This window comes from Dromaius novaehollandiae, chromosome 4 (assembly GCF_036370855.1).
Source record: "Dromaius novaehollandiae isolate bDroNov1 chromosome 4, bDroNov1.hap1, whole genome shotgun sequence".
NCBI lineage: Eukaryota > Metazoa > Chordata > Aves > Casuariiformes > Dromaiidae > Dromaius > Dromaius novaehollandiae.
The window spans coordinates 35,226,051-35,240,650 of record NC_088101.1 but is presented as its reverse complement, the minus strand read 5'-3'; the positions used below and the strand labels follow the sequence as shown (position 1 = coordinate 35,240,650).

General features: G+C 38.3%; 1 protein-coding gene across 6 annotated transcripts; it reads right to left on the bottom strand.

The window, feature by feature from the left end:
* Positions 1-809: 809 nt before the first annotated feature.
* Positions 810-13,001, bottom strand: ELMOD2 (ELMO domain containing 2). Of its 6 annotated transcripts, none has more exons than XM_064510731.1 (9): positions 12,843-13,001; positions 12,475-12,622; positions 11,387-11,415; positions 10,084-10,178; positions 9,308-9,437; positions 8,179-8,312; positions 7,496-7,564; positions 6,162-6,295; positions 810-5,676 (listed from the first exon to the last, which is right to left on the bottom strand). In XM_064510731.1, the coding sequence occupies exons 1-9, from the start codon at positions 12,984-12,986 to the stop codon at positions 5,519-5,521; spliced, it is 1,041 nt and encodes a 346-aa protein (XP_064366801.1). In that variant the 5' UTR covers positions 12,987-13,001; the 3' UTR covers positions 810-5,518. The 6 variants fall into 6 exon arrangements, with proteins under 6 accessions (XP_064366801.1, XP_064366804.1, XP_064366803.1 ...); XM_064510734.1 differs by having other exon boundaries at positions 810-4,239; XM_064510733.1 differs by having other exon boundaries at positions 12,475-12,619; positions 12,843-12,959.
* Between the last annotated feature and the right edge of the window lie 1,599 nt (positions 13,002-14,600).

Sequence of the window (14,600 nt, the reverse complement as noted above, 5' to 3'; positions counted from 1 at the left end):
TAGGGACCAAAAAAAGTTGAAAAGAGGAAAAGGGATGCCTTCGTCTTTAGAGTCAGGAACAGAACGAAGATGTAAGAGATATGGAGAAGCCCCTCAGCTAGCAAAGCAGAAGACCTTTCTTTACGGCTCTAGTTGTAATGAGACTACACAACATACTGTAGCTGTAACACTGGTAAGGAAAAAACAGTTTTGTGAAGTTTATTGGAGGGAAGGAGGGTTAAAGGTCATAATACACAAGCTTTAATCAGATGTGGAGGAAACACCGACTTTCCCATTTTACGACTTTCCATTACAACAGCAATAACCACTTCAGGTGGACTTGCATGTAAGTACATTTCTCTGTGGTACCAGACTAGCCTTGAGAGTTAAATACAGACGTATTTTGCACAGATCTTGCAGTCAGAGTTGAATCTACTACTCATTTCTTTCAGTGCTTGATCTAAGGTACATGTCTTAGATGCTAATTTAAAAATGAGAAGTTGTGTGTGAACCAGGTAACATTTGTTCTGGCTGTGTTTCCCTCTACTCCCCACCCTGTCTCTTTTTCCCCATCCAGTTCAGCTTCTGTACAGAGGTGTTCTGCTGCCTACCATTTCTAAAGATGTAGTATTTGTGCTGTACAGTTATTAGGAAAGAGACAAATGCAAACTCAGTACCTATCAGAAAAGAATCTTAGAAGAACTCTAAAACAGATTCTCAGAAACTAGAAAAAAACTGAAGATAGAATAAAACTTCCTGTTATATCACAATGCATGTGTATGAACAAAGAGCATGGCCAGCTAGAAAAAAAGAGCCATAACACACTAATGTTGTGTTGACAATATTTTGGAATAACTCATTCTTTATTCGCTACCATTGTAAACATCTCCTTCCAGTACACAGACATTACAGTTTACATTATTGCTTTTATATTGTGGTAAACAGAAATTTCTACTAGTATGCAGCTGTCTCAGCACAGTGTGACAAGAAGAAACTGCCCACAAGCTGGCTTTACTTGTTTCTTTGCTTGTTTGTTTCCCCCTAGTGAAAGACAACACTATAGACTGGCACAAGAAACATCTCTCCAAAGATTGACTACCATTGCACTACAGCAACACAAACAGGTATGATAGAAAAAACAATAGGTCACGTTTTTATCGTGCATTCACTAGCAGTTTTTTCAGGAATACTGACTGCTGTACTCCCATCTAACTAAACACAAACTTTCATCACAGTAATTCATAAAACAAGTCTAACTGATTTTTTTTGTAAAGCGTTTGTTATTTAAAGTAGGATGGAAAAGTCTGAAGAATGAATGCTTGCTTTTTTTAGAGTGCAAATCTATAACCATTCATCTGAGGTGCTTAAATTGGCCCCTTCTCCTATTGTGCTTTAAGACAAAATGCCCAATTCTCCACACTGCTGTACCAGACCACAGAAGCACAGCCAGTTTGTTTTAAAAACATGTTCTCAGTTTCCTAAGTAGCACTGTCTTCAAATCGTGCTTTCCAATTAAGTTGGTTACTTGTGAAACAACGCGTTTCAACTTGTTGAAAGACTAGACTTTATTTTTATGGCAAGATTTTTATCTTCAGATTAATTTGTTTATGAAGTAGCACCATGTTTCAATATATGCTAAACGAACAGTAAGTTCCAGTAGGAACTGTTTAACAAAAAAATATTTTACAGAGCCACTTTCTTGTCTTCAGCTTGATGTTTATTTTTAGATTTTTTTTCTAAAATACTACTATTACATATAAGCTTTCACAATAGTGAATGTTTTAAAGAGGCAGCAAGTTAGAAAACTAACAATTCTTGCAAGTTCTAATAAAACAGTACATACTTTAAGACATGACACTTGATTAATAACAGCATGAGAATTTGCCAAGGCTTTAACCTTTAAGACTACTTAGAATAAACTATGAGCAACAAGTTCTGATGCTAAACAAGCTCATTATATCAACTTGCAAAAAGGCGACCTAATACCATTTTAAATCTTCCATTACCGTAGGGTTACCTTAGGTTCTCTCTATAATGTAAGTGTTAGAGTTAATATAAAATCCCACTGACTGGTAAAATAAACATTCATCTTCTTTTCCCTAGACACAATTTTATTTTTTTCCATATATTCTAGTTACCACTATAATACAATAAGCCTACCAGTGGGGCAAACAGGAAAATACAGCACTACCCTAAATATACTGACTCTTAGACAGGACTGGGGTACCGGATCACATAAAACTACATGCAAATTCTGACTGTTTACTGTAAAAATGTATTGGAGCCTAACATAGAATATTCATTTTAAACAATCACTACACCCAAACTAATGCATTAATTTAACTGTATGCCACTCATTTAATGATGGTTGAGATTTCTTCCTTAATTTCTGTATTGTCACAGTGTATTATTTCCAGCTCATGTTTTTATTTAAAAAATAATAATAATAAAGGTGCATCTCACACAGGGCTCAATTCTACACTAAAATGGTCTTAGGCTGTATCATATGAAATCTGAAGATTAAAAAGCTTCGGAAGTAGTTAAGTGGCAATTTCCTAGTGAACAATGAGCCATGTGAAAGTTGTGAGGTTAGGAAGGTTAGCATGCAGATTGCCAAATGAAGGTTGCAGACTCTAGCAGGGGAGAGTTTTTACAGAGATGGCTCAAGCAATTTTGCTAATTGCTAGCAAGCAGTAGGCAAAAATAAAGAATGGGGTCTCCCTTCCTGCTGCTGTTAAAACACCTCGGGGTCATGTTGGAAATTCAAAAAATGTCTGTCTCATGTTGCTTGCAAAGGAAAGCTGCATAGCAAAGAAGAATTAATGAAGGAAGACAAATGTGAAGGAAGCTGGCACTAGAAATTAGTAAACAACCAACTCTCAGCAACTGGGAAATAGATAACTTTTCTGCTTCCTTTGTTGGTTTGGTTTTAGGAATTTCCAGGTTCCCAAGGGATCAGAGAGAGACAGCGCTCTATAGTAAGATGAGAATGCAAGGATGCACCATAAGATCTCAGCTTTTTCACTAGTGAGAATTACAGATTTTTAAGTACCTGGGAGCAGCAAAAGAACTAGGCTTCTTGTAGAGTATTTTCTATCTAGCTTATCTAGTTGGGGTTTATCTGTTTATTTATCTGGTTTAGCTGTCTGGCTCACCAGCCATGGCATCGCAACTGTAGGCTTAAAAAAAAAAAAAAATTAAAACTCAACTTCTTAAACTTAGTCATCTTAGGAGGCACCTGAAACATTTAAAATTCCCAGTTGTTTTAACTATCATATGAATCTTCAGAAACAAATTAAGTTTAAGGAGATTTTACTCCTCCAATATAACACTTTCTACTTCTCTTTACCATCTAACATTATGGTGAGATCCGTTACATAAATTCCTCTTTGTTAATAGTCTCTTATGTATATGCCTTTGCAATCCTGTTTCTATACCTTGGTCGCTGTCTCTGTAGTAACTTTAATCACAATGACTAAACTTAATACTGATCAGAGCCATATAGTATGAGCATTCCTAACTGAACTTGGTTGTCTATCCAGTTCCTATCCCTAATACATGTACACACTTACACAGTCAGAGAAACTTACTATGTTAAAAATGTTTTCTACATCAAATTACTTTTGGTATATATAATGAAAAGATATGTATAAATACTTTCCCTAAAAGCATCTTTATTACTCCTTCCCCTCCTCTATTTTTTCTTTTTTGAATAAACAGCATCAGCCCAATATAGATAAGATGAACCCTTCTCCATTCTGTGGCAAGTGAAACTCAGGAATTTGTTAACTCACCCCTATATTTAACCTATATTAAAAAGAAAACCGAAGATCTGCATCACCTCTTTCCTATATAATGTTTACCCTGATCAAGAGCTATCCCAGAAATAAGCAACTGCTAGTATTTAAGGAACCAAGAGCAATTGGGTGGATGCAGTGCAAGAGGTCACTGTTTTATACAACACAGAATCACAGAACGGAAGGGACCTCTGGAGATCATCTAGTCCAATGCCCTTGCTCAAAGCAGGGTCAGCTCAAGCAGGCTGCTTAGGACCTTGTCCAGTCAGGTTTTAAGTATCTCCAAGGAGATATATTACATATAATACATGTAATATTTTTGTAGTGTAGTATCCCTCATATATATGTAGTTCAGTATCACTCACCACCAAAAGGGCTTGTCTTTTTCCTTTCATGTCAAAAATTTGTGTTCTTAAGGAATCTCTTCATGATGTAGTGATTAAACAGAAGTTAACTAATTTACCTGAGATGATGTAAAAAAAAAAAAAAAAAAAACATGAAAGTTTGCGTTAGCACACAAATTTTGTGCAGCTGTGTGCTATTTAGGTATATCATGAAACAGTCTGTCCCAAATAACTCAAGCTTCTAAGGCTACAATCTGGATGCAGAATCAAATTAAAACACGGACTGAATAAAGCAGAAGGCACTTATTGTTTTAGAAAATGAAGCGATGGTCATACCAAATCCGTTTAAAGTTGCTTTAAGCAAGAATTAGTCACAATATAGATACAAAGTCCTATTGACTAGATTGTCTGAGAATGCTAAGATTAAGGAACATATCATAGTTGCATCCCTTCTATGAAAAATACATCTTTGTCAGAGGCTGTACTCAGATATGAATTTATTTTCACAAAACAGGGACTGCAGCTGCAGTTAAGTTTTATATTAAACAAGCGCTATAAAAGGGGGCTAAACTAACTCTCTTGCACTTTGCACTGAGAATACCGCAATAGCTGCTAAAAGAAGAATGATACAAACAGATACAAAGTCAAGCAGCTGAAGTCTGACTAGAAAGAACTGAAAATTCTGATAGTAGGAATATTTTTAGAAGAGCTAGTTTTACTCTGAGGATCTGATCCGTAAATTGTTGATTTGTCATTCTTCTTGTTTGTCTGTAAATTAAGTTCTTTCCATGCACAGGAATTTGTTGGTACGAATACCTGGATGGAAAACTGCTCCAGCCAGAAACAAACTGTAGCAAGTACATTATTATGTTGATGGATTAATCCTCTTCTCCAAAATCATAAGTGACTAATACATCCCCTTCATGGACCTCATCATTACAGAGAAATTTAACATTGACTTATGGACTATCAACTTCACACAGAAAACAAGAGAAGGATGCAAAAAATGTAAAACCAGAGTACTTTCAACTAAAAAAGTTTTAAAAGACAATTAACTGTCAAACCTATTAATGGAAAACATGACACAGCATAAAATACTTGCTTCATGTTCCCGCACCAAGAAGTATAAAAGAAATTATGAGAGCAAGTGATCCAGAGGATCTTTAGACTTGTGGATTATGCTTTAAAACAAACAAAAAAGCAGTCCTTTGGAGAATAGCATATAAAGAGCTGTAAACAGAGGTTGATTGTCCAAGCTTTCTTAATTGCAGTTTTGATTTTTTTTTAAGATGTAAAAAAAAGTTCCTTTGTTAAACAGTTTTTGGCGAAACATGCAAAACTTCCATCCAAATGCATAATTCCATTTTTGATGCAGAATCTGATAGACTGCAGAGGAGGTTAAGGTTTCTTTGTATTTTTTAAGGTTAGTATGACATCATAATCCAGTAGGAGTCCCTTAACTTTTTCATGGAATTTCTCTCTGTACTGGTTGAAGTGCATAATGCTTTCTGGTTCTTCTTCAAACCAGAACTTGTCAAACTCATAAACCAGATAACCTGTAAAGAAAGCAGAATGCAAATCTGCACAAATGAGTCCCACAATTTTCTGCTTTGAGCCAGTTAAACCTCAAAAGATCCTCTAGACTGCATTTAATCTGATAGGATAGGGAGTGTCTCATCCTAGTCAGCAGTAATCTTTTGGATACTGTAATAATGAGTAGGAAAAATGTGCAAACATTGAATTTTCAGATTAAATCCTGTAATATATAGAAAGCCTCCCAAATTTTCCCATAAAGATAGTGTCACATTCCAGTGGTTGATTTGGAAGAAAAATGACTGAAGATGCTCAAAAATAAATCGCTAGGCACATTAGATGCGGTGCAATACTTTAATGTACAATTCTGTAACATAATTGGTTAAATATCAGAAGAAAATAGCTTGCTGTGGCTAATGAGAAAGAGAGTGGAAGTGCACTCTAAAAAATAAAACTCTACATTGTAGGCCTACCTCAGTAACCGGTGCTGAAGAAGCTAGTTACTTACAGTAGAACTGATGGAAGTCTTCCATTTGTGGCAATCCAGAGACCGTGTTGTACAGATGAGACTTTAGAGCACCATTCTTAAGCAAGCTGTATGCCATTTCTGTCAGATTGATTCCCACTATTGCATAAGAATATCTGCAACACCAACCATATTTCATGTTTTACCTTTTACCTCACGGACTGAAGGACTTAAACTCTCCAGAGCCAGTCTGCATTAGGATAACTGTTTGAGTCCATTTTTCCTATGCTGCTTCTTGACAAGCCATCTCTGGCCTACAGACCACTTCTTCAGTTCCCTAGTGCGTCTAAAACTACGTGAAAGTTATTTGAAAAGCTCTAGTTTCCTATACAATAGTATGGCAAATGCCTCCATTAGGCAATATTAAAATGGGAAGACTAATTGACTTTGACCTGAATTTGCTCATTTGAAATGATTAAATCTGCTGTAATGTTAAAAATCAGTAGCCAAAAAGAGTTGTTGCAGTATCAACAGACTGGTCATCTCAACCTTACATTCTTCAAACTGAAAAAAATCTGGTTTTATCTGTTGCATAATATAGAAAACCCCACAATATAAATGTGTAAAAGACTTAAACATATCACTGACATTGTAAATTCATTTTTTTTAAAAGAACACTTGTTTTGTTTAATTGATGATGTAAATGTCTCAGATTTCCTATTCATGATCTAATTGCATGAGATAATTTCCTTTATAATTCAAGTCATGAAAGTTTCCCATTATTCATAGGTGGAAGAATTAACTGGGCACTTGATGGATCAGAGGATATATACGGGTTTCTTAGCTCTCTTCAGTATCTGACTTGTTTAAAAACATATTTTCCTGTACAATGAGCAGAAATGTTTAAATAGGCAGACTGTTTTCTGAGATTAAGTAAAGCTTTGAAACAACAACAAAACATCTACTTGTATATACATATTATGGAATAGAAGCCTAGCAAATAAAGGTGCCTTAAGAGATAGCTAACACCATTCCAACAAGGGATGAGTAAGCAGGTAACAAATAAGTATTCTTTTCTAAATCTAATCTAAGCTTATTAAAAATAAAGCTAACCGACGTAAAAGGTGTCCATTTTGTTAACCAAAGCCAATGGTTTGCAATTTTTTTTTGTTTCAACAAGTCTATTCTGAAAAAATATTGCATGTACTTTCAAACCTGAAGCTGATCTGTGGTCGGTTTTTCAAGCCTTTCTCCTTTGGCCCTTTTTCCAGCTTTAAATGGAAAACCACAAACATTCTCCTCTTAAATTTCAGTACATGTACTTGATAGTCTTCTTGTGAGAAGAACAAGCCAGAAAAAGTGGCATAGTGACTTACCCCAGCTTTGGGTGATTTGAACGAGAAAGAATCTGACGAGCTTCACTGGTGTAATGTTTACTAAAAAAGCTGTCAATGTAAATCAAGACCTTTCATTAATTCTTTTAGTCCATATACAAAATATTAATGTATCCAACATCAAAATGTGTACCTTTAGACTAGAACTGAATACTAGTCTGTACTGAAAAATAGCACAAAATGAAAAACAAAAGAAATGTAGCAAATTGAATGATATTGAGCATGAACTAGCATACAATAAAGCAATCACTGTGATCAGAATGGCAAATATGAAGTTTGCCTAAGTCCACACATTAACTTAGCTTAGTGAAGTTATGCAAACTCATTTACTTTTCATAATAGTAATTTAGAAATTTTAAAAGCTTTTAATATGTTCCTTTTAAGTCATAACAAACCAAGTCTATCATAGGACAGCACAAAAAATAAGGTGTCTTGAGCAACTTTCTGTTCCTGCCCTCACTGGTTGGGCTTTAGCCAACTACAAATTTACAGAAGAACAGCTGTTAGAAACTGACTCATCTAGAACACACTTTTTCATTGCGGGACAGAAGCCACCATTTCTATTTGCTTCTATTCAGTCTTTATTAGAAATAGCATTAACTAGTGAGAATTCATAGATATTGAAAATGAGTTACAGCAGAAGTGTAATACTTATTTTCACTTACACCAGATTCACTAATCCCAGCATGCCCATTCCTCTGAAGTCTGTTTTGGGATCATCACCTTGGAAACCAATGTCACACCACTGCTTGGTGATCCTGGCCTTCAGATTCTCATGAGGCATCAGCAAATTCCAAAGCTGCACAAACATGCTTCCATGTTACATATGGCTGCTGAAGTTTCTCAAGTCACACAATTCAGAACACATTGCTGCACATTACAAACCATCCACCATGGACTGGAATACAAACTACATGCTGTTCTTTTCTGTTAGGGGCAATCTAGAGTCATACTGTAATAGCTTATTCAAACAATTATGAAAATGATTAAATTTAACATTAAATGTGATAATTTCGCTTCAGAGGCAAAGGCAACATACTGATGCTAAAGTAGCAAAAACTTGTTTCACTTCAGAAGTTAATTTACTTATCATGTTCTCATAGGCCAGCCGTAAATGGGAATACAAATTCACAATGCATGTTTACTTAACACATCACAATATTGGGACTCGCATAGCAAGTGAGACAATTATGAAATGTAATGGTGATATGCTAATGTTTGCACAATAGAAGCTATTTTTAAAAAGCCTTAAGCAGTACTATGCTACTTGTTTGCTGCTATTTACCATTACTTAAAAATTACTGAAAATTTTTTTTATCCTCCAGTATTAAGTTATGCTCTTTGACATTGAGTGAGATGCAGTAACAGCAAAAGATTGGTGTCATTTTTTTAGTAATTACTGGTTTACAAATTTAGACACATGCATAAGGTTAAATAACTTCATAGTTATGATCCTCCAGTGACCTATTACACAAATAATTCTAGTAATTACATGTTATGTTTGATTTCATATGAAATAACCGCAGTGTAAGTAACTCTAGTTTACCAATTTATTTTGACGTGTTAACGAGGCACTGCTATAATGGCTTAGCAGTTCACAGCAGAAAAGAGCTTCAGAAATAGGCCAGCTTTCTTTAAAAATACTAGCAAAAAATAGATAAATTAATTTCATTCTAGCTGCTGGACTTGGTGGGAGGGGAACCCATCTGTACACCACCAAATCTATACTTACAAATTTAAATGAAGATATTCAGTCATATCTTTTGATTTTAAAAGACAGCAAGTTATTTTCACCTCAATTAACTGTTCCTCATGTTCTTCATTATCTGCATCATAAGGGACCTTTCTCAGACTTTCCACATTCAAATAAAGTTTCTTATATCCTGATATCTGCAGCAAGCATATATGCAGGTTTATCTTAAACCTGAAATAATAACAAAACACCATAAAGGGTATAAATTAGCCATAAGTTCTTGCTTAAATTGTATCTCCAAGACCTTTCTTCTGTTAATGCAATGTAAGCACCAGAATGAGGAAGTGAAGTTGACCGGTCCACTTTATCTTTCAAACAACAGTGTACTGGTTAAATATGCTGTTGTATGGTCCTATTTCTACTTAAAATACCTCTAGCAGATTTCAGTGCTGCACAATCAGGCACTATTCACTTAAGTGTTTCTTTTTTATTATTATTATTCCATATGTTTATTTAAAAATCCATGATCATACACCAAAACTCCCCTTATCATCCTGACCACTTTAACCTTCATCTGCTCCCAAGTATTCATGACATTTGTGGTCCCACAAGCTCACTCCGCATAAATCTAAAAAAAACCTCTCCATACAAATACTTTTCTCAGAATGCTACACCAGTTTATACAGATGAAATTCATAAGTATCCCATCCTATTCCAGTCACAAATCCTAGAGCAAAATTTCAGTCTTGCACATCAAGACATGAGAATCTGATACAACTGTAAGAGGCAGAATCCCAGCTTTACCACCATAACCCAAACTTTTTTTATGTCTCAAAATCAAACTTTAGGTCAGAAATATTTATAGCTTCAAACATACCCTGTATTCTTCTGTTCAATTTTCTTTTCTTTCATTACATCTCTAACACACTTTTCCACTTCAGCTTCATCAACATGTACAGCATTTCTTAAAACCTAAGAAGTTAGCAAAGACCTCATTAGAATGCAGAAATCTATTGTCTTATTTCATGTTATTTCTCAGCCTCTCTATACTTGCCATATATGTGTTCTTTTAAAAGCTATAAAAGGAGAATTGATGTTTATCATAAATGTTTATGCTAAATGTGTTTGAATAGCATGTAGAAAGACTTGCAATAGTTAGATAAATGCATGATTTGTAATTGTCAGACTGCAAACTACAGTTTTTACACAGAATAAATAAATATTTGAAGAATAAATAAAATGCTAGTTAAGTCACTTAGGTTTCGGTTCTCACTTGCCTTCATGCGCTGAATATAAACTTGTTCTTAATCTAATTGAAACAAATGCAGCTATCAAGAAGCAAAAGTGATAAACCTTCAATTCAATAAGTACATGATGCTTCAGAATTAGGAAATAGTAAAGTAATGAAGTTGAGGTACCAATGTCATGGTGAAACAAAAGAACTTAATATAACATATTACTGTGCTACAGTCTTCTAGAATAAAGGGCAAATGCAAATAAAGATAATTATACACTCCCATCTAAAATCACTTGGCAATTATTTCACTTCCTCTTCTGAACTTTTTAAGGTCACAATGCATTTTTAATCTAATTCACGCTAACTCGAAAGTGGCTCCATTTCAGTAATGCAAGAGGTGATTTAAAAAAAAAGAATATTAATATACTCAATAAATCTAATTAAGAGATGTTAAAAGATGCACCCATACTGTGCTCTACTATTACAAAGATGCTTGTGGCAGTCACCAATTCTTTGTCAACATCATGTCGCAGTGATTACCTAGGAAAGGCACAATGCTCAGTCATCCCATCATCTCAAAAGGAAAAGTTTTGTCCAAGATATACAAATTCTAGGGTTTGAGATGTTAAGTACCACATTTAACTGATAGAGAACAATCAGAATAAGCTTGTCAGTTAAGTAGATGGCTGCCTGCAATCTTGCACGGCACTTCTTTCAATGATACAAGACACTACTGCATGCTGCATTTAATTGCTTTATCCATATCATTTCTCTTAATCACATTTCTCTTTTCGGAAAAAAAAAAAGCAAAAAAAAAGGCAAGACTGAAAGAATAGACAGTCTCCAGGAACAGAAACTCAGCACAATGACTTGTCTGACAATGCTGCTAAAGAGCAGGTAAGAAAGAAGGTTTTATTACATAATGATCTCTAATATCTCTTACCTTACTCTTTGATGAGTCTAGTGAGTGTTCTGCAATACAAAGAAAAGTAAATGTCAGATATCAGCATAAAATCAAACTGCATTTTTGAAATATTTGACAATAAGTGTTTTTGTGGTATACAAGTATTAAAAATTTCATGTTTGTTTTATACATGCAATTAGCGAGGATTATTCAATTTTAAAATCAAAAGGTATCAGGCAATTGAAAGCCCTTTAAATGATGCAGATTTTTTGATAATCCTTGAATGCAACGCTTAAAATAAATTCATACTTTTAAAAACATTTATTGGTTAAGTATACAAAAGAAAAAAAATCAGGTACAAGTCTGAAAAGGCCTCAAGATGTCTCCAGGTACTTTTCCATTCTTAAACATAAAAACACTTTTATCACTAACATGTTTAAACGATTAGGGAACATAAAGTCACTTTTCTCAAGCTATTGTTACAATGGCAACAAGTATAAGTAGTACATTAAATGACTATTTTCTATCAAAATTCTGCATTCAATAGCCTCGTGCATTTAATCGCTTCTCCCTCATCCCAAAACCGTGTTCATGTGTTCTCTGTGTGACTTTTATAAAACTAGAAAGGTTAAAAAAAAAAAGTGACAGGAGGACTCCAGAGAAAATTGAAAAATTTCTGATTCACTTTTTAAAGCTAACTGGAGTTCTTTTAGCAAGTAAGCAAGGATATTAAACCCTCTGAATCTCCTGTCCAAATAAAAGCATTTCTGATTTTAAATCCTCATAAAATAGCAAGGAAGAAGGAGAAAACGCTATCCATAGAATACATACAACACACAGGACAGGTACTGGTTTCCTCTTATTGCTTTCCAAAATGTTTCAAAGATCTAAACCAGTCAGCTCTAAAAAAATGTCAGTAAGCATACAAGCCCTTTAAACTTCCCACTCTCTTTTCACTCATCTCGCTAACAGGCATCGCAACAGCGATATAAGCACAAGTAGGAGCAGGGCCGTGCTTTGCCACGCAGGCTCCAGCTGCTGCCCTGCAGGAAGGCATCGACTTCATAAAGATGAGCCCGCAGATATCTGATGGACCGCAAACGCCGGTTTCCCAGGCCCTTTCATACCTATGCTTAGCGTCCTCCGCGCGCCTTCCTTCGACCCGTCGAGGATACGCTGTAACTCACACTTCCGAGTGAGCAGCCGCAAGATCCATTTCAGCCAAAACCGAAAATAGTGGCTGTACAGGAACCCCCACAAGTGCACAAACATCTTCTGCGGGAAGAAGGCGACCCGTCACCACCGCGGCCCAAAGCCACCCTCATGGTCCGCTCTGCCCTTGGGGGGCGCGTTCTCCCCCCTCCCCCCGCACCGCCCCGCGGCCGTTAACGGTCAGCACCCCCGCGGCGGCCGGCGACGCCCGCGCGCCCCTCCCCCGGCGGCAGCCCGGCCTCCCCCGAGCGCCGCCGGGCGGCGGGGAGCGGGCACCTGACACCTGCCGTGGCGGAGCCCCCGCGGCGCTCGCGGCGGCCGCGCGCCGCCCCAGCCGCTGCCTGCCGGAAGCTGCCGCGCGCGCCGCTTGACCTGGAAGTGGTTGCGGGGGTGGGGGGTGTCGGTTGGGGGCCGCGAGGGCGGGCATCTGCCCCTCCCTCCCCCCCCCCCCCCGCCGCTCCGGCGGCGCGCGGCGGCCGTTACAGTTGCCGTTGCGGGCGCCGTTATGGGCCGTGCCGCGCGCTTCTGAGAGCCTAAACGGCCTGCGGCGGACGGCCGCGCTGCGGCCTTCGGGCGGCAGGGGGCGGCAGAGACCGGCCCCTGCCCCTGCCCCTGCCCCTGCCCCTGCCCCTGCCCCTGCCCCTGCCCCTGCCCCTGCCCCTGCCCCTGCCCCTGCCCTTGCCCCGGCCCCTGCCCCTGCCCCTGCCCCGCAGCGGGCGGATGGGGCTTCGGCCGCCGCCCTGCGGCAGTCCCGCCGTGGCGGGGCGAACACCCCTCTCCGAGCCCGAGGCTATCGCGGTCGGGGCCGTGTGCTGTGCTCGGAGCCGGAGGGAGCCCCGGGCACCAGTCCGACACGGCGGCTGCCCGCAGTTTAGCTGCCGCCTCTTCGCAAGTGCTTTTTGCTTTGAGGTGCACTTGGCTCAGGGCTAGGCAGTGAAAGCGCTCTCTTGGGCTGACTTGCCCTGCGTTTAGGTGGCCTAGCTTGCCTTCGGCTTTTTCTTGCCCCAAGTCCCCAGAGGCGTTGGCCCGTAACCAGGTGTAGCAGCTGCGGGTTGTGTGGCAACTGATATTGCCAGGGAGGCTCTTGCAGCACGTGTTAGTGTGTTGTATCTTGCCTGGTCATGCGCTGCCCTGATAACCGTGGTGAGAACACTCGTTTCAGAGCTGACCCCAGTGGCTAACCAGGCAGTGGCAAACAGATTGACATAGGGCAGCCTGTCTTGTTCCTGGGCCAAAAGTCAATTTATAATCTCACTGTTTAGCACCTTTAAATCATTTGTGATGCCTTACGAAATACAGTTTGTGATAACTTGTGCCAGCTTGTTTACAAAACTCTGCTTGAAGACTTGCTCCTTTCAGCTACAGCTGAAGGAAGCTCTAATCAGAAGAGGTGTTCTGAATTTAGTTGGGCAAATTGCAGAATGCTTTTAGGGAGGGGCTCATTGCTGAGCAGCTTGCTTTGCCATAGCTGAAAATAGCTTTAGCCTAAGTATTTCATTTAGTACTGGTATGTACTTACATTGTGTTATAATTAACCATTGTTTCAGTAAATGTGGGTTGAATGAACCCACTTTTTTTTTTTTTTTTTTTTCAGACAGCAGAAAGAATTCCTCTTCCTATAAATTGTATGCAGAAGTTGACTGGAGGACTAAAAGGGAGCTGACAGGCTTGCTTGGCCACATTCTGACACCTTTTTAAATGTAGGGAGATGAAGTACCTTTTATGCAGAATAAAAAGCCACACAGCAGGTCTGGTGGCCTATCTCCCACAGAGGATTTCAGAGGGTGGACCAGTACATTTGGCATTCCTCCTTTCAGGTTGTACGCTTGAAGAGGCAAACAGTTTGGTGTGGAGGAATCACTAATATGTGAACTTCAGTTGTGTCTGACTGCACATCTGATTCCTGTGCTCAAAATCTAAGGGGAGTTCAATTTTGTTTTTCAGTGTAGCTTTTTAAATGAATAATCTGACTTTTACAATGATGGGGTGCTACAGGATGAAAATAAACTAGAAAATGTCTCCCTTTATTTAAAAAGTACTC